Source organism: Rhinolophus sinicus, chromosome 1 (assembly GCF_057876585.1).
Source record: "Rhinolophus sinicus isolate RSI-liver-muscle chromosome 1, RSI-T2T, whole genome shotgun sequence".
Taxonomy (NCBI): Eukaryota; Metazoa; Chordata; class Mammalia; order Chiroptera; family Rhinolophidae; genus Rhinolophus; species Rhinolophus sinicus.
In genome coordinates this window covers 57,532,638-57,551,971 of record NC_142501.1, presented here as the reverse complement: position 1 = coordinate 57,551,971, position 19,334 = coordinate 57,532,638, and the positions used below count along the sequence as shown (strand labels likewise).

The 19,334-nt window shown below is 50.4% G+C and overlaps 1 protein-coding gene across 12 annotated transcripts; it reads left to right on the top strand.

Annotated features, from left to right (window-relative positions):
• Positions 1 to 199: 199 nt before the first annotated feature.
• SMARCC2 (SWI/SNF related BAF chromatin remodeling complex subunit C2) lies at positions 200 to 18,933 on the top strand. 12 transcript variants are annotated; one of them, XM_019742277.3, is made up of 30 exons: positions 200 to 430; positions 2,470 to 2,589; positions 3,151 to 3,236; positions 3,688 to 3,769; positions 3,870 to 3,962; positions 4,591 to 4,660; positions 4,893 to 4,962; positions 5,663 to 5,738; positions 5,904 to 6,035; positions 6,140 to 6,255; positions 6,630 to 6,754; positions 7,795 to 7,854; positions 8,006 to 8,043; positions 8,316 to 8,446; positions 8,728 to 8,799; positions 10,466 to 10,579; positions 11,063 to 11,216; positions 11,896 to 11,988; positions 12,224 to 12,340; positions 12,434 to 12,496; positions 12,806 to 13,064; positions 13,297 to 13,458; positions 13,732 to 13,796; positions 14,026 to 14,161; positions 14,240 to 14,406; positions 14,801 to 14,935; positions 15,924 to 16,305; positions 16,632 to 16,715; positions 16,992 to 17,057; positions 17,614 to 18,933. In XM_019742277.3, exons 1-30 carry the CDS (start codon positions 320 to 322, stop codon positions 17,688 to 17,690), a joined length of 3,456 nt encoding a protein of 1,151 aa, XP_019597836.2. In that variant the 5' UTR covers positions 200 to 319; the 3' UTR covers positions 17,691 to 18,933. The 12 variants fall into 12 exon arrangements, with proteins under 12 accessions (XP_019597836.2, XP_019597834.2, XP_088656103.1 ...); XM_019742275.3 differs by having other exon boundaries at positions 12,221 to 12,340; XM_088799977.1 differs by lacking the exon at positions 11,896 to 11,988.
• The last annotated feature ends 401 nt before the right edge of the window (positions 18,934 to 19,334 follow it).

The window sequence follows — 19,334 nt, the reverse complement described above, 5'->3', positions numbered from 1 at the left end:
AAGGAAGAAGATTCCACGTGAGGTCAAGAGCGGTCTCAGGAGAGTGGGCGCCCCCTCCAGGAAGCAGCCACCTCGCCAAGGCTCCCTCCGCCGCCGCTGCCGGGGAGGCCGCCAGGGTCGGTCCCGCGCCAGGCGCTCCGCCGCCGCCGCCCCCTGCCGGCCAGCAGGCGGCGCTGCGCGGGCCGGGGCCGGCCAGGGCGGCGGGAGGCGGCTGCCGTGGCGGCGGGAGGCGGCGGGAGGCGGGCGGAGGAGGAGGTGGAGGAGGCGGGAGCTGAGCTGAGCGGGGCGGGCGGCGGCGGCGGGGCCCGAGCCCGAGAAGATGGCGGTGCGGAAGAAGGACGGCGGCCCCAACGTGAAGTACTACGAGGCCGCGGACACCGTGACCCAGTTCGACAACGTGCGGCTCTGGCTCGGCAAGAACTACAAGAAGGTACGCGGGCAGGCTGCGCAGAGACCGGGGGCGGGACAAAGGGACCGCGGCCCCGCAGCGCCCCGGGATCCTGCCCACCCTCTGGCGGTCCGCGGCCCGCAGCCCCTCCTCCGCGGCCTCGGGAGCAGCCCCCACCGCGCCCTCCGGCCTGCGCCCCTCCTCCAGCCTCTCACCGGCCCCCCCTCCGGCCTGGGATTCCGGAGAAATGCTGCGCCCTCTGCCCCTTGTTTTTCTCCACTGCCCCGGCCGGTCTCGGTGCCAGCAGCCCACCCTTCCCTAAGCTATCGCCTTCCGGGCTTTTCCGGGAGAGATGGCCAGCGGTGGACCCGGTGTCGATCCCCCCCAGTCAGCGTGCCCGCCACGGTGCCCGCCAGAGCTCCCCACGGAGCCAGGTACCAGCAGGGCTGAGGCCTCCCTGGTGCTTTGTGTACGTTCAGAGAGAGATGATGAAAGCAGGAGGGTTAACAGCCACAGAGCAGGCCCTTGGCTGCTCCATCAGCCTGAAAAAAGCCCCCACCCTAAGATCACCTGTCTACCATTCGTCCCCACCTCCAGCCAAGCGACAAGAAATCCTCTTTGGGAGCCAGGGTATAGGAGTTCCTTGGCAGCGACCCCTTCTTAAACCATTCCTCAGTTTCACAATGCAGTCTCCCCCCACCTGGCCTTGAATTGCCTTGGTTTGGGGTTCAGAGGGTAGGGCACTCTTTATATCTCTAGCCCCCAACACCATTAACTGGAGATAATCAGGTAGTGAACAAAGAGTTCAAGAAGCCTTGCCTATCTTTTTTACCGAACCTTTTCCTGGTGTTGTCTTTGTCGTTAGGCCTTGTTGAAAGGAACATCTAAACATATGGTTTTTCTCTGGAGATGGTCTGCCTCACTTCCTTCTCACTACCCTGAGAGGGATTCTCTTTCTGGCTTTCCTTCAGCTCCCCAGTTCTTCCTGCCCAGCTTTGCAGCCTGTCAGAAGTGTGATGAGTGGTTTAGGAGAAAGCCCCTCTGATCTTGGTTATGAGCTCTCAGAGGTCTCTCTGGGTGTCAGGATCCTGACAAATAGCTGCTGGGTCTGTGGCTTGTCCACACCCCAGTTTGAGGCTCTGGTTCCCAGGCTTCTACCTTTGACCTTTTGGAAGGAAGATCAGTCTAGGGGCTTAGTCTCTGGCCCTCAGGGGAGTGACAGCCTGTGACCTGGTTCATCTTTCAAGCTCTGAGCTTTGTCGTTTACCTTTTCCTTCAAGGATCTCTTTACACCTTGCACTGAGAGGAGCACTCTTCTCTGTGATTAAGGTTCAGGAAACAGGGTTCAAAAGGCAAAAAGAAAGTTAGCGTCCTGGCTCAGTTTTAAATTAGAAGGCTAGGATGCTGGGTAGCAGAATATGGAAATGTGTAAGAAGGCCCAGGGTTACTTAAGGTTTCCTCACAAAAGACAGGTGTTGTCTTGTTCTTTCCCACCAGGCTGACTAGTAGCTGGTCTTTGCCGCTTAGGAGGACCTGCAAAGACATTTGTGCCCTGTTCCTAGCAGAAGCGGAATGCACAAGCTCCCTCTCTGTTTGCCCAAGCTCACTCTCTCAGTCTGTTTTCCCTACCTCATTTCTGTGCACCTTTCTTATTAGGCCACATTATAGGGGGAATCTCAGACTTCCACAATGTTACCTCAAGAAATATACTATTGTCTTGATTAGCGCCTCAGAGGTATTGCTTTCATTGCCTGTTGAATCTTCAGGATTTTACAACCCTCAGTGCTGTTGGCTAGAGAGTTAGGGTCCTGCAACTCCAATTTCAGGGTGCAACCAAGGTCTCCCCTTGTCCCCAGCACCCAACACTGGTCGCCTGGGCTGGAGGCAGAATTGTAACTTCCTGGTGAGGGGCGTAGAGGGCCTCCCTTCTACCATTTTCGTTATAGAAACTTGACATGTGGGGGAAGAAGATACAATTTTCTCTGCCCCAGATGCTTCCAGAACTCCTGGGAAAGTAATAAGGGAAATGGTGGATAGTTTTTCTGGGGTCTATTTTTCTTTTCTTTCCCTCTTTTCCCCAGTATATACAAGCTGAACCACCTACCAACAAGTCTCTGTCTAGCCTGGTTGTACAGTTGCTACAATTTCAGGAAGAAGTTTTTGGCAAACATGTCAGCAACGCACCGTTAACCAAACTGCCGGTGAGTGCAAAAGCAAGGGGGGAATCCTCCAAACTGGGGAGGGAGTGTTTTGTAAATTTCATGATTTTTTGATATTTGGGTAAATTTTTTAGCATCTCTATTCTTGGTCAGCGCATTACTGCCTTGGTCTAGTCCCCAGCTTACCACTCCCTGTGTCTTAGTAATACTTTGTACAACAGATTATCTCAGAGTGTCAGGTCAGTGCATGAAACTATTGTGTTATGGTTAAAAGGATATGAGATTTGAATTTACACAGGCTTGTGTTCAAATCCTGGCTCTGTCAGTTAGTGTCTCTGTGATCTTGGGTTAAACTGTTTGGGTCTCGGTTCCTTCATCTTTAGATGGGATTAGTATACCTATCTTGTAGGGTTTCTGTAATGGTCAGTGAGGTAACCCAGTAAGTGCTTGGCACAAGGTGGGGCTTTGTGAATGTTGGTTTCTTTCTCTCCCCTCTTCCAGGCCACCTGATACAATGGCACGGGGTTTGTGAAAGGGTTGTTAAGTAACAAGAGAATTTTGGATGTAACTGGCATATACTTCTTCCCTGTCTCAATTTTGTAGATCAAATGTTTCCTAGATTTCAAAGCAGGAGGCGCCCTGTGCCACATACTTGCAGCTGCCTACAAATTCAAGAGTGACCAGGGATGGTGAGATGCCCTCTCTCTGTGCTTCTTACATTTAGTTTAGAGGGAATTTCCCCCTTTCATTCCTTGGGGTTGTTCTGGGGTGGGAGAGCGTAGGTAGACATTCTTATGAGTCTCTTACTTTGCTACATCAGTGGGCCTGACTTGCTGGGTCAGAAAAATGGCTTGGAGTCACAGCCAAAATAAGTGTCCAAAGTGAGTGTGAGTGTGAGTGTGAATGTGTGTATCAGTGTGTGTGTTGTAGAGGAAAAGGGATTCTTAGGTTAGCATCTCAAGCGTTCCTTTGTCTTTTGGACTGAGTACAAAGTGAGTTGATATCAGTAAACCCTGGTGATTTTTGTTACCAGCTGTGAGCAGGATTGCCTCCTAATTTCCCGTGTTAAAAAGTCACATACCCTAACCTCATCCCCAGACCTGAGCTATACCACTCACTAGATTATCACCTCTTCACAAGGCGGCGTTACGACTTCCAGAATCCATCACGCATGGACCGCAACGTGGAAATGTTCATGACTATTGAGAAGTCCTTGGTGCAGGTAATAGTCATGAACCTCAGCCATCCATTTTCCTTCCCTCAGTAGGAATCCAAAACACCCTCTCCCATAATCTCATTCCCTCTGTTTCTTCTCCCCACAGAATAATTGCCTGTCTCGACCAAACATTTTTCTGTGCCCAGAAATTGAACCCAAACTGCTAGGAAAATTAAAGGACATTATCAAGAGACACCAGGTGAGTGGGTGAGACAGGAGAGGTTTTGGAAGCTCCATGACTTTTTCTGATGTTTTCCATTCAATAAGCAGACCTGAGGTGCCATATTTTCTACTGCAGAGGTGTCTCTACCTATCTGAAAAATGACTAGACTTGAGGCCTTGAGCCACTCTTTTGCTGTCTGCTCCTCCCATTTCCTAGTCTTGACAGGTTTGGATCACTGTTCCTAGCCTGCCTTGGCCTGGCAGGATGGGAGGGGGGGGGCATCTACTTCCACTGAGCTACTAGAGATTGTCTGATTTCAGAAAAATGAAATCTTTGCTCTTTGGGACTCTAGAATAACAAGCAGAGATCATTGCTAGAGACATACAGGTCAACTTTACATTTCCCATGTGTAGATCATCTATTCAGGGATTATCTGTAGCAATTTTTAATTCTTTACCTTTTCTCCATTATTAGCACAATCCCAGCTGTTTCCCTCTGCTATTCAGCTGGTGCATGCTTAGAGAATACAAACTAACTTTAATATCAGTCTGGGCAAAATATGATTGGGAAGGCAGGTCTGTGGTTAAATCTTATTTTGGTTTATTTACACCCCTGTGTAATTTAGAGGGGACCATATTTACCTGCTTCTTCTTATGACATCCAGGGAACGGTCACTGAGGATAAGAACAACGCCTCCCATGTTGTGTATCCTGTCCCAGGGAACCTGGAAGAAGGTGAGAACTGACTTTTCCTGGCCACTGCAGTGAATGGCTTGGATTAGGAAGTGGAGGGCTGCTCAGTTCCCATGCTGTGCCTGGGCTCCTCTCCTTTCAAGCCTGAATCCTCCTACCGCTTTACATTCCTGTTTCCGGGTCCCCTGCTGCATGCAACAGGAATCATACACAGGGTTATTTTTTTTTGTACCCCTTCAGCTTATATCTCTCCCTGCTCTGTCTCTATCCCCAGAGGAATGGGTACGACCGGTCATGAAGAGGGATAAGCAGGTTCTTTTGCACTGGGGCTACTATCCTGACAGGTGAGGACGGGCTCCTAGCGCAGGTGTAAGTACAAGAGCCAGAGTGAGAAGCCCTAGAACATTTAGCAAAGCAAGTTATTTTGGGGGTTATTTTTGTTTTTAATTTAATTTTTTTATTATCTTTTGGGGTTATTTTTAGGTTTGTTAATTTGTTCTTCCTATTATGCGAATCCTCTGTCTTGGGGAGGTTTGGGCTTACTGGACGAGGTGTGAAATGGTTATCCCAGTATAATTTTTGATAAGTAAATATTAGCAACAATCCAAATGTCTAACAGTAGGAAAATATTCCAGCCAATTTGTATATCTACTCAGTGGGCTATTGTGCTGACTTTAAACTTACAGAAATAACATGGATAATTTGTATATGAATATTAAATTAATATTTAAAAAGTAGGATGTAAAATAACCCCAGTATTATTGCAGTTATGTAAAATCAAAATTGTACTGGGAAAAAATATATACTAAATGTCACATGTAGTTGTGTTAGGGTGATCCTTTTCATTCTTTTTTTATTTTTGAAATATTTTGTAATTATTTTTATTAGTTTGTAATGAGAAGAATCCCAGTGTTAACTAGAAAAATAATCATACCAAAAAACAACCACTTACTTTTTGTAAATGGAAAAGGTAAAAGATTTGCACTTTCCTTTTCCACAACTCCATCTCACTGATTCTACTTCCCGCTGAATTTCCCTTGGCAGTTATGACACCTGGATCCCAGCCAGTGAAATTGAAGCATCTGTGGAAGATGCTCCAACTCCTGAGAAACCTAGGAAGGTGAGCTTTTCTTGTCCTTCCTGCCCCAAGGAGAATGCCAGAAGCAGACCACTCTTTGGAGGTGAAACAGAGGTTTCTGTGCCCTTGGGCTTTTCTGTTAAGGGTCCCCAGACACAACTGTGGCTTCCAGGCTTCTCTCCAGCATAGTCTGCCTTTGTCCTTTAGGTTCATGCAAAGTGGATCCTGGACACAGATACCTTCAATGAATGGATGAATGAGGAAGACTACGAAGTAAATGATGATAAAAACCCTGTCTCCCGCCGAAAGAAGATTTCAGCCAAGACATTGACAGATGAGGTGAAAATTCCTCTTCTTTCTTCCTGGAGCCCTTAGCATGAGTTTCAGAACAAGTCTCACTGGAGATTATTGGCTGACATTTGTCCCAATTCTCCAACCTGCAGGTGAACAGCCCAGATTCAGATCGACGGGACAAGAAGGGAGGGAACTATAAGAAGAGAAAGTGCTCCCCATCTCCTTCACCAACCCCAGAAGCTAAGAAGAAAAATGCTAAGAAAGGGTATGCCAGCCCCTAACCAGCCCCTACCTTCACTGCTTCACCGTTCTCTCCACTCCACGCTGAAAGACGGAAGGGCAAATAAATCCCTTCCCATAACCACCTGGCCTTGTCCTATTGGTGTCCTGAGAGGGAGGATGAGGAGGTCTTCTTTAGCTGTCCAGTTCTTAGTTCTAGTCCCAGCCATTAGTAAACTCAAAGAGAGCTGAATCTCCAGATGAAAGCCTTGGCCACTTCCCATTACTCTGAGGTGATTGGTTTCTGTTTTGCTCAGCTCTGCCCTTGGGATTCTCTCTTGTTTCCTCTCCCTTGAACTTCTCCTTCCAGGGACCCCTTGTCCAAGGATGACTGGGTTTTCTTTTCTTGTTCCTTTCCAGTCCCTCAACACCTTACACCAAGTCCAAGCGTGGCCACAGAGAAGAGGAGCAAGAAGACCTGACAAAGGACATGGATGAGCCCTCACCGGTCCCCAATGTAGAAGAGGTGACATTGCCCAAAACAGGTATGGGCCAGGCCTACCTCCTGGGCTCTTCCCCACTCCCTGTCCTGCCCCTATTCTGTCAAACGCCCTGAGTGGGCTGATTTCCCAGGCCCGGCTCCAGGTCTAGAAGATCTTTCTCTTCAGTTTAGCCGATTATTGAAATTATTGTCATCACCATGGACAGTCCTCTAACTTCACATCCATATCTGGGTTGTGGACTGCTTTGTACCTGACAGTAGTTGTCTCTAAACTCTTTTTGATTTTGCATCCCTGTCAGTAAAATGTATTTGAACACAAATTATATACATGAATTGTTATACCACTCCTTTAGGAGCATTAAAAAACACATGCAAACATTACGTAAAAATGGGAAAATGTAAAGGATAAGATTAGAAAACAAATAGAAAGAGAAGCTCTGATATTCTCTGCCTGTATTCTAGTGGAGCATCTTGCGCATGTGAGAAGCCTGCTTTGGAGACCACTGCTCTCCAGTACTGGTTTACAGTCTGTATTCTGCAGAGTGGCCCCAAATGTCCAGGAGTGGATTTCAGGAGTGGAGTAAAGGGGGCCATTGAGAGAGAGGAGTTCTGGCTCCCACCCTCTTATCCGTCAGAACAGCTCTTCTCTCTATCCATGTTTTCTCCTGAGCTTTCATATAAGTTCAGTTGAGTGTCCTCTGCTTTCGAAAATATTTAAGATCCAACCACTCTTCTACAGAGTGATTTGGTCAGGCTGTCTCAATCCATTAAGAACTTACAGACACACAGATGAAGAGAAAGGCCTATCAAAGACAAGATGATGTATAAATGTGTAAATGTAAATAGGGTAGAAGATGCTTCTTTATAGGAAAAAAGTTAAATCAATTTTTGGTTGGGGAAGGGGGAAAAGTGGCAAGTAAGTTTCAAGCCCTAAAATGATTGTGACTGCAGGAAGTTACTACATTATGTGATCAGATGGAGAAAGTTTTTGGAGAAAATGAGATCTCTAGAACTGTTAACAGCGGAGAGGTGAGGGCTTAATTTAGGCAAAACCTGTCTGACAAAATGATTCTCCTCGGGCAGTCAACACGAAGAAGGACTCGGAGTCAGCCCCAGTCAAAGGAGGCACCATGACTGACTTGGGTAAGACGGGGCGCCTCGGGCAAGGCAGTCAGAGCCCCAAGGAGGGGAGGTCAGCCGCCGCCTTCTCAGAGCCTGCCGAGGCTTTGCAGAAAGTAGGGCTCTTCTCGGCCCCTTAGGGTGCTCCAGCTTTCTATCTTGCTGTCTCTTTCAGATGAACAGGAGGATGAAAGCATGGAGACCACGGGCAAGGTGGAGCCAGTTTAGAAAGGCCCTCCCTCTCTATGTGATTCTGACTTGTGATTATAAAGTTCCCTCTTCCCAGAACTTTGCACTGCCTAGACTTTTTGCTCCCTAGATAATTCTACCTGTAGCTCAAACTGACCCTTTTTGAGTCCTGGGGCCCATAACTGTTCATTCCCACACCCATCTTTAGTGCCCACATGCCTGGGGGGTGGGAGAAGCAGAGGGTTTCTAGGGGCAAAATGAGAATGCTGAGTGTCCAGCAGCGTCCGTACTCGTAGGATGAGGATGAGAACAGTACGGGGAACAAGGGGGAGCAGACTAAGAACCCGGACCTGCATGAGGACAACGTGACTGAACAGACCCACCACATCATCATTCCCAGCTACGCGGCCTGGTTTGACTATAACAGGTATCGTTGCTCCAACTTCTCACTGAGTCCTTATCTCCCTGCCTCCTGGGGTCCACGTGTTGTTCCTCCTCCTGTCTCCAAAGAAGTTATTTCTTCCTCAGCCAGATGGGCCGAGGTACACTTCAATTTTAGGGGATCCCTGGCAGGAAGTTCTCCGCAAGTGTCTAATTCCTTGCTGCTGTCTCCAACTGTTTGCCCTCCCCACCTTCTAGGCTTTTCCTCTCTTTGGGGCTCCCATCTCTCCACTAGTGCCTTCTGAATCCTGTCTGGCTTTCTTGCAGTGTTCATGCCATCGAGCGGAGGGCTCTCCCCGAGTTCTTCAACGGCAAGAACAAGTCCAAGACTCCAGAAATGTAAGGACATCTCAGTTCATGAGTCCCTTTCTCTCCCTGTGCCCATTCAGTCTTCCTGATCCAGCAACATCCAGGTTAGCAAACATTTCTTGAGCTCCTTGGATGAGCCAGACGCCATGTGAGGCTTACCCAGACGTGAGCCCAGCCTAGCACTGTGACTGCGGTGGCTTGCCCTCTAGGATTTACCCAGCGGTGATAGTAAGCGTGCTCTTCTGTACAAAACAAGTACCTGCTCTAGTCCCTCCATTTCCTTTAACAGGGTACGAAGCCTTTCAATTCATAATTACTGGTGTCCCAAATGCAGATCTCCCTAGCATAAGTAATAGCTCTGACTGAAATGTAAGTGGCTCTTACCAGACTGGTCCCTGAGAGTAGGTTTTGATAGAAAAATGAGAGCAGAAATGAAGACCCAAGGTTATGACTTAAGGGATAGAGAGGGCTCTGTGGCGAGAAGTGTTACGTAAGGTGCGGGCTTGGGGCTCAGCAGTCTTCATCTCCTTTAGTGTTTTGCTTCAGGCCAAACCTGCTTGGCTTTGGATGAGACGTGGCAATCTTCTCTGGTTAGGGATGGCCCAGGATCAGTGCCATGATGAGGTGGTGAGACAGTGCTGAGCCAAGGCCCCCTGAGAACCCAGCGAGCTTGCTGCCAGCTGTTCCTCAGCTCCTCTCTGGAGCCCTGTTCCCTTCCCACCATGTTTCTTTCCCTGTAGCCTGGTATGCTTCTCTCCTCCTCTTTTTCCTGGGCAAAGCAGTGTGTGTAAAGAAGCCTTGCTCTCTCCAGGGGAAAAGGATGTAGTGACCAGGTGACATGAGTTCAACATGATTGATCTGCTGGCAGGGTTGGAACTAGACCTGTTCTACACTTTTCACTCTTGGTACAAAATAAGAAATGGTGATAATTGTCTTGAGGGTTTACTATCTCTCAGGTGCTAGCCTACGTGTCCTACATACATTGACTAGTTTAATCTCACATCAGCTTTAGAGGCAGGTCCTATTGTCATCTCCAGTTTACTGACTGGGAAACGGAGGTATACAGGGGGTAAGTCGCTTGCTGCAGGTCACAGAGCTAGTAAGTGGTAAAGCCGAGATCTGAATCCATTGGTCTGACTCATGGTCTCAAACTTTACACTACACCACACAAAAACTACCCTTTTTTGAGTGCCTACAACATGCCTGGCATTGCACTAGATCTTCACAGCCCTTTTTAATCCTCAACAGACACTCCATTTTACAGATTAGGGAACTGAGATTCAAAAATTTAAGTAACTTGCCCAAGGCCATCATGGTAGAACTGGGATTTGAACTTAGATCTTTCCACCGTTGAAACATGCCCTTTATACCATGTCCTGCTGACTAGTGGATGCATGGATATGGGCTTCCCTTTAACATCTACATTTGGAAATAAGGGCTCCTTTTTTAACCTTTTGATTCCTTGTTTAAAAATTAGATGAAACATCCCCAAATACAGCCAAGGACATAATTCATTTAACTAAAAATGCCATCAAGGAAAATAAGCAAAGTTTGAACCCCTGGCATCTAGTACATAGTAGACCCATATTGTTTATTGAGTCGAATGGTCCACTTTTTTCTTTATCGTTTTTCCTACCATTCAGCCCTCAACAGATAACGTATTTTTCTCCCTCATTGTTCATCTCTTTCTTCTAAGCTACCTGGCTTATCGAAACTTCATGATTGACACTTACCGGCTGAACCCCCAAGAGTACCTCACCTCCACCGCCTGCCGCAGGAACCTGGCGGGTGATGTCTGTGCCATCATGAGGTGCGTCTCGGCAGCTGAGAGGAGGGGGGGATGTTGGGATGTCTGCCCACAGGTACCTCTTGGCAGAAGTAGAGATGCCAGCAAGGAACATAGGGGAATGAGCAGGAAAAACACCTTTAGAGAAAGGTGAAGTTCAGGTTCAGGGTATGAGTGACGTGAGGAAATGGCAGTGGCACTTCCTAAAGTGTGGAAGAAAGGAGAAAGCACGTCTGTAGATGAAGGATACTGGTTCGATTTTACTGACTGTCCAAGAAGAGATATTTAGGTGGGTGGATGCGGAGAGAGGTCCCAGCTGGGGATGTAGACTTGGACGTCACTGGCATGTATGTGGTGCGAGGAGATGAGATTTCCCAGGGAGTAGAATGAGCGGAGAGAAGAGGGCCTGGGAGAGGTAGCTTCAGGCCTCCACCTCTGCCCCCAGCCCTCCTCCTCATGCACCTTTCTGACCATCATGTGACCTTGTCTCGGCTCCTGTCCTCACAGAGTCCACGCCTTCCTAGAACAATGGGGTCTTATTAACTACCAGGTGGATGCTGAGAGCCGGCCAACCCCAATGGGGCCTCCACCCACCTCTCACTTCCACGTCTTGGCGGACACGCCCTCAGGGCTGGTCCCTCTGCAGCCCAAGACCCCACAGGTAGGGTGAGGGGCTGTGGGGACAGGGTGGGGTTGGGTAAAATTGGGCTTCTTTGGACTTTTCTTTTTCTGTTTTTTTAGGGTAATGGTTCAGGAGTGTTTTGAGGCTTTTTCCTTTTCCATGGGATGCAAAGGGCGACAGGAATCAGCCCCGGGTGTTTAGCACCCTCTCTTAGCTTCTGTCCCTAAGACTTCGAGGACTTGCTGAGGAAGAAGAGACGCTCCTTGTCCTCAAGGAGCAGACAGGCTAATGTAGGGGATGGAACAGATAGAGAAAAATGGCTTAAAATTAAGTTGCATGAAAATTTTTAACTTTGTCATATTTCCAACATTTTTTCATTTTTGCCTCATATTTATTATCACTTCCATTTTTCCACTTCCATTTCATACATTACAAAAATTAAGAGGAGAAAAGTTATGTGGCTTGCCCAAGGTCACTGAGTACTAAATCTAGAATTAGAATCTAAGTGTCCAGCTCCTAAGAGAATCTGTAAAGATATATGTGAATACAAATGGATATCATGCCAACTACAGATCTAATGAATCATTAAGTGAACATGGAACAGTGGCATGAGTCCCCCAGAGCTTGTGGGCCACCCAGCATTTGGTCTCGAGGCCTCTAGGGCCTTGGCCTGGTCATTTCCTGCCCAGCCTCCATGACGCCAAGCTCTGTCCCCCAGGGCCGCCAGGTTGATGCTGATACCAAGGCTGGGCGAAAGGGCAAAGAGCTGGATGACCTGGTGCCAGAGACCGCTAAGGGCAAGCCAGAGCTGGTAGGTGGGGTGTAGACCCCGCTGGGCTTCTTATTTGCCCCTTTATTGGGGGGCCCCTGCCTGGGAAGAAGAGACATGAGAGCAGAGGAGCTACAGCAGTGAGGGAGGAAGTCGCACCCAGGGGTGTCCCTGGCTTTGGGAAGGAAGCTCCTTCTGTCTGTTTTCTCTTTCTGTCGGCCCCTGGCTCCTGGTGGTCACTTGTACTCACCTCTTTTTTTCCCTCCACAAATAGCAGACCTCTGCTTCACAACAAATGCTCAACTTCCCTGACAAAGGCAAAGAGAAACCGACAGACATGCAGAACTTTGGGCTGCGAACAGACATGTACACAAAGAAGAACGTCCCCTCCAAGGTATGGCGATGTGGGCTGACTCAGGCTAGAGCGCCTTCACTTCTCAGGGGTCACAGGCTCCTCTCTCTGACCCCGCCTGTGTTTCCCCTGCAGAGCAAAGCTGCGGCCAGTGCCACTCGAGAGTGGACAGAACAGGAGACCCTGCTACTCCTGGAGGTAACTGGGGCAAGGAAAGGAGAGTTCTTTGAAAACAGAAGTGGCCAGGGTGCCAGACACACTCGTCAGTGTGGAGAGGGCCTGTCGCACCTGCACCAGGGAACGGCTCCAGGCCATGGATTTGGGCCATTTCCTTAACTCCATACCCTTTGTTAGTGCTTCTTGGAAGTTCCCTTGGACCCAGCAGAGCGCACAAATAACCACAACACAGAGAGCTTTGAAGCCAGCTACCCTTAGTAGAATGGGGGGAGTTGACCTGTAAGGAAAGTGGCTAAATAAGCAAAGTTGTGTCTCCACCACCACCACCAGGCACTGGAAATGTACAAAGATGACTGGAACAAAGTATCAGAACACGTGGGAAGCCGCACGCAGGACGAGTGCATCTTGCATTTCCTTCGTCTTCCCATTGAAGACCCATACCTGGAGGACTCAGAGGCCTCTCTGGGCCCCCTGGCCTACCAGCCCATCCCCTTCAGTCAGTCAGGCAACCCTGTTATGAGCACTGTTGCCTTCCTGGCTTCTGTTGTCGATCCTCGAGTCGCCTCTGCTGCTGCAAAGTCGGCCTTAGGTAATGTGGAGGGGTCCTGGCCTTCTTATTTTGTGTTTGAAGGGCTAGTTTACTCAGACCTTGAAACCCCCTGAAGTGTGGCTGCCCTACTGACCTTGTCTTCTGCTGGCATCAGCTCAGGCACCTGTCTAGCTCCGCGCAGGTCTAGATGAAGAGATGGGCTTTCACTTGGGGTAGCCAGAACTGCCTCCCTGCCCCCCACTCCCAGCCTCATCCCCTCTGGATCTTGCAGAAGAGTTCTCCAAAATGAAGGAAGAGGTACCCACAGCCTTGGTGGAGGCCCATGTTCGGAAAGTGGAAGAAGCAGCCAAAGTGACAGGCAAGGCAGACCCAGCCTTCGGTCTGGAAAGCAGTGGCATTGCCGGAACCACCTCTGATGAGCCTGAGCGGATTGGTAAGGCCTGGCAAGTGCCTAGATTTCTCCCCTTCCACCAAGAACCAGAGCCACCAGGCCTCCCTGTGCCATCGCTGCCTCAGGTTGGCCTCAGAACACAAGATGAATGGGAGATGGGTGTGGCTTTTTTTCCCTAGGACTTTACCTTAGGGACTATGGCTCCCTGTTGGTCCTCTCACTAAGATTTCGGCCAGGAGAAGGGGCTATGGGAATAGTATTGTAGAGACAGACTCTGTATCAGTCGTTTCCCATTTCCTCTTCCCATGGGCCCAGAGGAGAGTGGGACTGACGAGACGCGAGCGGAGGGCCAGGCCACAGAGGAGAAGAAGGAGCCCAAGGTACAGTGAGATTGACCTGGGCTGGGAGGGTGGGGGGCAGGCGTGGCACCGGGCTAATGGGGAACTGGCTTCGTCCAGTTCAGGCAGAGGCCTGGGCTTGGAGGGGGGCTTCTCCTGGAGCCAGATCACCTCCCAAGTAAGAGGTGTAAATTCAGTTCCCAGTCTGGTCCCTTTGTGTGAGAAACCACCCACCCTGGTACCCTCTATTTTTCTTTCCTTGGGACTCCAGGAACCCCGAGAAGGAGTTGGGGCTCTGGAGGAAGAAGCAAAGGAGAAGACCAGTGAGGCTCCCAAAAAGGATGAAGAGAAAGGGAAAGAAGGTGACAGCGAGAAGGAGTCAGAGAAGAGCGATGGGGACCCCATAGGTGAGCCTCCCAGCAGGGTGGTTGAAGTCCAGGAGAGAAGGAAGGCTGGAGGACTAACAGCCCTGTTCCCTGGCCCAGGTGACCCTGAGAAGGAGAAGGAGCCAAAGGAGGGGCAGGAGGAAGTGCTGAAGGAAGTGGTGGAGTCAGAGGGGGAAAGGAAGACCAAGGTGGAGCGGGACATCGGTGAGGGCAACCTCTCCACTGCTGCCGCCGCGGCCCTGGCTGCTGCTGCCGTGAAGGCCAAGGTGAGGGCCAGAGACTCAGAGGACCCCAGGAAGGAGACGCCCCCTTTCTGATCTCGTCTTCCTGGAGGAAGTCCTTCCTTGCTCGTCCCTTGAATAATGCTGGCTGTTTCTTTTTTCTTTTGATCCTGAGAGGGAGAGTTGGTCATTGCTGCTCTAAGCTTTTACCATTGGGCCTGTTTTTCACCCTCTGATTATTTGACCTTGTCTTACCCTTTGCCATGCTTTCTTTTTCTTCACGTTCTTTTAAAAATATCAAGCCTGTGCTACTCTCTGGGCTGTGACCACAGCAAGTTCTTTCTTAAAACCTGCCAGCCTCCACCCTACCTTTCTCTGCCCCAGAATGTCTTCAGCTGGGTCCTCCCACTGACACACTGTCCCATCCCTCCTTCCCTAGCACTTGGCTGCCGTTGAGGAGAGGAAGATCAAATCACTGGTGGCCCTGCTGGTGGAGACCCAGATGAAAAAGTTGGAGATCAAACTCCGGCACTTTGAGGAGCTGGAGACGATCATGGACCGGGAGCGAGAAGCAGTGAGTAACATCCCCTAGGGGGTCAGGGGAGTCCAGGGACCCCACCTTGATGCTGAGCTGTACCTCAGTTGAGGATGGGGCAACAGGGAAGTGGGGAGCAGCAGAGCAGAGAGCGTGAGACGGACAGGGCTTCAAAGCAGAGTGGAGCAGCCCAGGCCAGGGCAGGAGGAGCTGGCCCCACGCAGTTCAAGACAAGTGGCCCACAGGTGAAGCGTGGAGACTAAGGTCCCACAGAATGTCAGCTCCTCCATCGGGCAGAGATCCTAGTCGGTTGTTGGTTGCTGCATCTCCAGGTCCTTGACCAGTGTTGGCTCATAGTAGACTGTCAATAAATATATGTTGAGTGATTGAACGGGTTTAAGGGATGATAAGAGGGTAGAGGCTTTGGATCTAGGAGGAGAACTTGGAAAGAGGATGAGATGAACAAGGAGAGGGGACCACTTTGAGAAGGTGTAAAAACAAATAGAAGACGGGGACCTTGACCTCAGAGAACTTATATTTTAATTGGAGACATCAAAGACAGTTAATGCTTAAAGTATATGACAAATTCAAAGTAAGAGATTTCAAATCAAGTATATAAGTTCTGAGGAGATAATAGAATAAGGGGAAAAAGCTCAGAGGCTAGTGAGTTGATCTGGGTTCGCTTCCTAAGAGTGGTGAGGTTTTAGCCAATGTTTAAGGCAGAAAAGAGCATGACAAGGACTGGAAGGGTTTTCAATTTAAATTAATGACAAGTTCAAAGCTTTGGAGCTGAAATGAGCAAGAGCTACCCCCCAGATTAACTCCATTGCAATGAGAGAGAAGCCATGTGGGCAACCAGAGGGTGAGGGGAAGGCGGGGAGGACGAGATGCCCAAGCACGTGATTTGGATTTGATGTGGGGAACCACCAGAATGACAGGCTGGGTTTGTCAGAGACAAAGCAGGGACAAGGCATTTGCCGTCAGGATCTTCTGAACACGGGTAACAGTACTCAATTGGCACTGGCAGCTGGAGTATCAGAGGCAGCAGCTCCTGGCCGACCGACAAGCCTTCCACATGGAGCAGCTGAAGTACGCAGAGATGAGGGCCCGGCAGCAGCACTTCCAACAAATGCACCAGCAGCAGCAGCAGCCACCGCCAGCCCTGCCCCCAGGCTCCCAGCCTATCCCACCTACAGGCGCTGCTGGGCCACCTACCGTCCACAGCTTGGCTATGGCTCCAGCCTCTGTGGCCCCTGCTCCTGCTGGCAGTGGGGCCCCTCCTGGAAGCTTGGGCCCTTCTGAACAGATTGGGCAGGCAGGGCCAACCGCAGGGCCACAGCAGCAGCAACCAGCCGGAGCCCCGCAGCCTGGGGCAGTCCCACCAGGGGTACCACCCCCTGGACCCCATGGTAAGTGATGGGTTCTGGAACTCTTGCTGCCTAGAGGGCTCCAGGTGCATGTTCCGTCCCCCTTGACTGGGGTACACAATAGGCCTAGAGATGAGGATCAGCCTCCGTTTCTACAGATGGGCCCACCTCTGTTACATCCCTGAGCCAGCAGGGACCCCTCCCCAAATCCAGATCTTTGGAATTTTGTTCCAGGGATTTACACTAATTCTAGTTCCAGGAAAAGGAAAGCTGGTGCCCAGGAGTCACTAGATTATCCTCGCTATGAAAGGGAGTTGGAGTGAGATTTTCTGCCTCTAACCTTCTTGATCTTTCCTCTTCGTTCCCAGGCCCCTCACCGTTCCCCAACCAACAAACTCCTCCCTCAATGATGCCAGGGGCAGTGCCAGGCAGCGGGCACCCAGGCGTGGCGGGTAATGCTCCTTTGGGTTTGCCTTTTGGCATGCCGCCTCCTCCTCCTCCTGCTCCATCCATCATCCCATTTGGTAGTCTAGCCGACTCCATCAGTATTAACCTTCCCCCCCCTCCTAACCTGCATGGGCATCATCACCATCTCCCATTCGCCCCGGGCACTCTCCCCCCACCTAACCTGCCTGTGTCCATGGCGAACCCTCTACATCCTAACCTGCCGGCGACCACCACCATGCCATCTTCCTTGCCTCTCGGGCCGGGGCTCGGATCCGCCGCAGCCCAGAGCCCTGCCATTGTGGCAGCTGTTCAGGGCAACCTCCTGCCCAGTGCCAGCCCACTGCCAGGTGAGAAGGGTCCTGGAGGGGAGAAGGGTGAGGGAAGAGGGGTCCATATGGAGGGATGGAGGGCAGGTGGGGAAGGGCTTGGGTACCAGAGCTCCCATGATCCTTTTTGAGCACTCTGGCAAAATTAGAATATAGGAGGAAAGGCCTCTTTGGCTGTCCCCCACCATTCCCCAGCCTGGCAGCTGCCACCTCTGGGATGCCGGGGCCTTTCACTGGTGGGTCATGGCGGAGTCCTGTGGCACAGAGCATCTCAGCTGTAAACTTGAAAAGCAGCTACCTGTTTGCATGATGATTGGCATCCTTCCCCTTTGCTTGTCCCCATCACACGCAAATGCCCCATTTAGAGAGTTCCCTTGGGGGCAAGAGGGTAATCTGGTGTGTATCAGTTTTCCCAGTGTGAGGTGGGTGAGGGTATTGGGGAAGGTTGTAGATTGTGGGTACCTCATTCATCTACCCACCCATTGCATGCCGTGCCCGGTTCTGTTTGCCCGTGGTAGCCTGGGTCTGAAGCCCCGTCCTGCTCACCCTCACTGATTCATCTTCCTTTTCTCCACAGACCCAGGCACCCCTCTGCCTTCAGACCCCACAGCCCCGAGCCCAGGCACAGTGACCCCTGTGCCACCTCCACAGTGAGGAGCCCGCCAGACATCTCTCCCTCACCCCCCATGGAGATCAAGGTTCCAGGAACAGCCCTGCCCCCCACCACTGGGACCCTTCCCCAGCCTGGAGTTCATCACTACGTAAGGAAAGCTCCTCATGCCCCTCCAAAGCCCCAACCGTGCCTGTCAGGGGCACGCATTTTTCTATCGGATTATTCGAGGACTTCTGTTTAAAAGTGCTCATGTCTGGGAGAGGATAGGACAGGGAAGCTGCCCTCAAAGGAAAGGCTGGGGGAAGGTGTTTATACGAGGCTCTAATTAACCACTTCTAAGGGTACACCCCCGCAAAACTACTGCATTTTTTATGGATGAAAAAATGAAGCCCTTCTAAAGGAAGTCATTTTTTTTTTAAAGCCACATTGGAGCTCCCTCCACCCACTAAAAAAATCCAACTTTTACATTTTTTTGGAGGAGGGAGGTGACAATTTTAGGAAAAGGAAATTAAGGTTCTGGGAAGAGCTCGGGATAGAATAGGGTGCAGAACCTGGTTCCTCTAGCCCCTTGTTAGCGAGTCAACTCAGAACCCCCTCAACCACCCCACCCCGTTTATTCCTACCGATCTCCTTCTGCTTCCTCAGTATTGCTGTTTTAGGCCACCCCAGCTAGCCAGTGACCCTTTTCCCTCTGATTGTCGATTTGGTTTTCAAGTCACCGGCCTAGTTGATGTCAGCATATGTGCATTTGGTGGGGAAACATTTTTTGGGATTCCTGTGAGAGGTAATAAAGGACAGGGCATTCGGGGCTCTTCTTTCTCCTCCCTGGGTCCTATCAGGGGGCTCCTAGAAGACATGGAGAGGGCAGCTAGAAGAGGATGGGAAGTTTTAAAAACCTGAAATTTTCAAAAAGCACTTAAGCACCTCCTTCTTATGACTTGGTGGATCACCCCCCTAACCTCTTTCCTTTCCCACCAGGACCATCAAAACCTTGACTGGTAGCTAGGGATTCCCTGGGATTTGGAGGCAGGGGAGGCAGGAGTACCCAACCAAGGGCTGGCAGCTCAGTGCTGATCCCCAGTTCCGGTGCCTCTGGTACCAGCTCTTATCCAGGCAGATGTGATTCCAGGCTCTCCACCAATTCCTGGTCCTTTCCACCAGACCCTTTGTTCCTCATGTCCCCATGTTTCTCTTCCTCTGCGTCTTGGCACCTTTCTTCTGTTCAAAAGTTTTCTGTAAATTTTTTTTTTTTTTTTTTTATAAATTAATTTGCTTTCAGTTTTATCTTGTGGATGCCTTGTGTTCTCTGACCTGGGGCTGGCAGGTATGGGGATTGGGCTAGGGGCAGCATTCTTGGAGTCCTTCCCAGGGGCATTCACTTGAGCTGGGGAGGTGCCCGCGGACGGACACCGGTGTGTCCTCTCCATGGCGGGCTAAAGGCAGCACAGCTGTCGGGACTGCACTGGAGCAGGAGCTGGGCAGAGGCTCTCACAATCTTGGAGGTCTTGTATATTAATCTTTTCAGAAGTGGCTTCATTTCTTCCCTTATTCGGCAGGGAGAAGGCAAGTATCTTACCTACTTCTGTTATTATTGGCCCCTCGCCCTGCTGGGGTGAGATAGGCTGCGGCAGTGCTCATATGGCCTGGTTTTAGCACTAATAAACACTCCAGGCCTCTCCCACAAA

What these genes read in the sequence shown, in the direction of transcription:
- SMARCC2 (XM_019742271.3), top strand. Translation starts at nt 320, where the DNA reads ATGGCGGTGCGGAAGAAGGACGGCGGCCCCAACGTGAAGTACTACGAG. An exon ending in TGGGGCTACTATCCTGACAG is followed by an intron (nt 4,963 to 5,662) that starts GTGAGGACGGGC and finishes TTCCCTTGGCAG; the next exon opens with TTATGACACCTGGATCCCAG. An exon ending in CTGCTGCCGTGAAGGCCAAG is followed by an intron (nt 14,407 to 14,800) that starts GTGAGGGCCAGA and finishes CTCCTTCCCTAG; the next exon opens with CACTTGGCTGCCGTTGAGGA.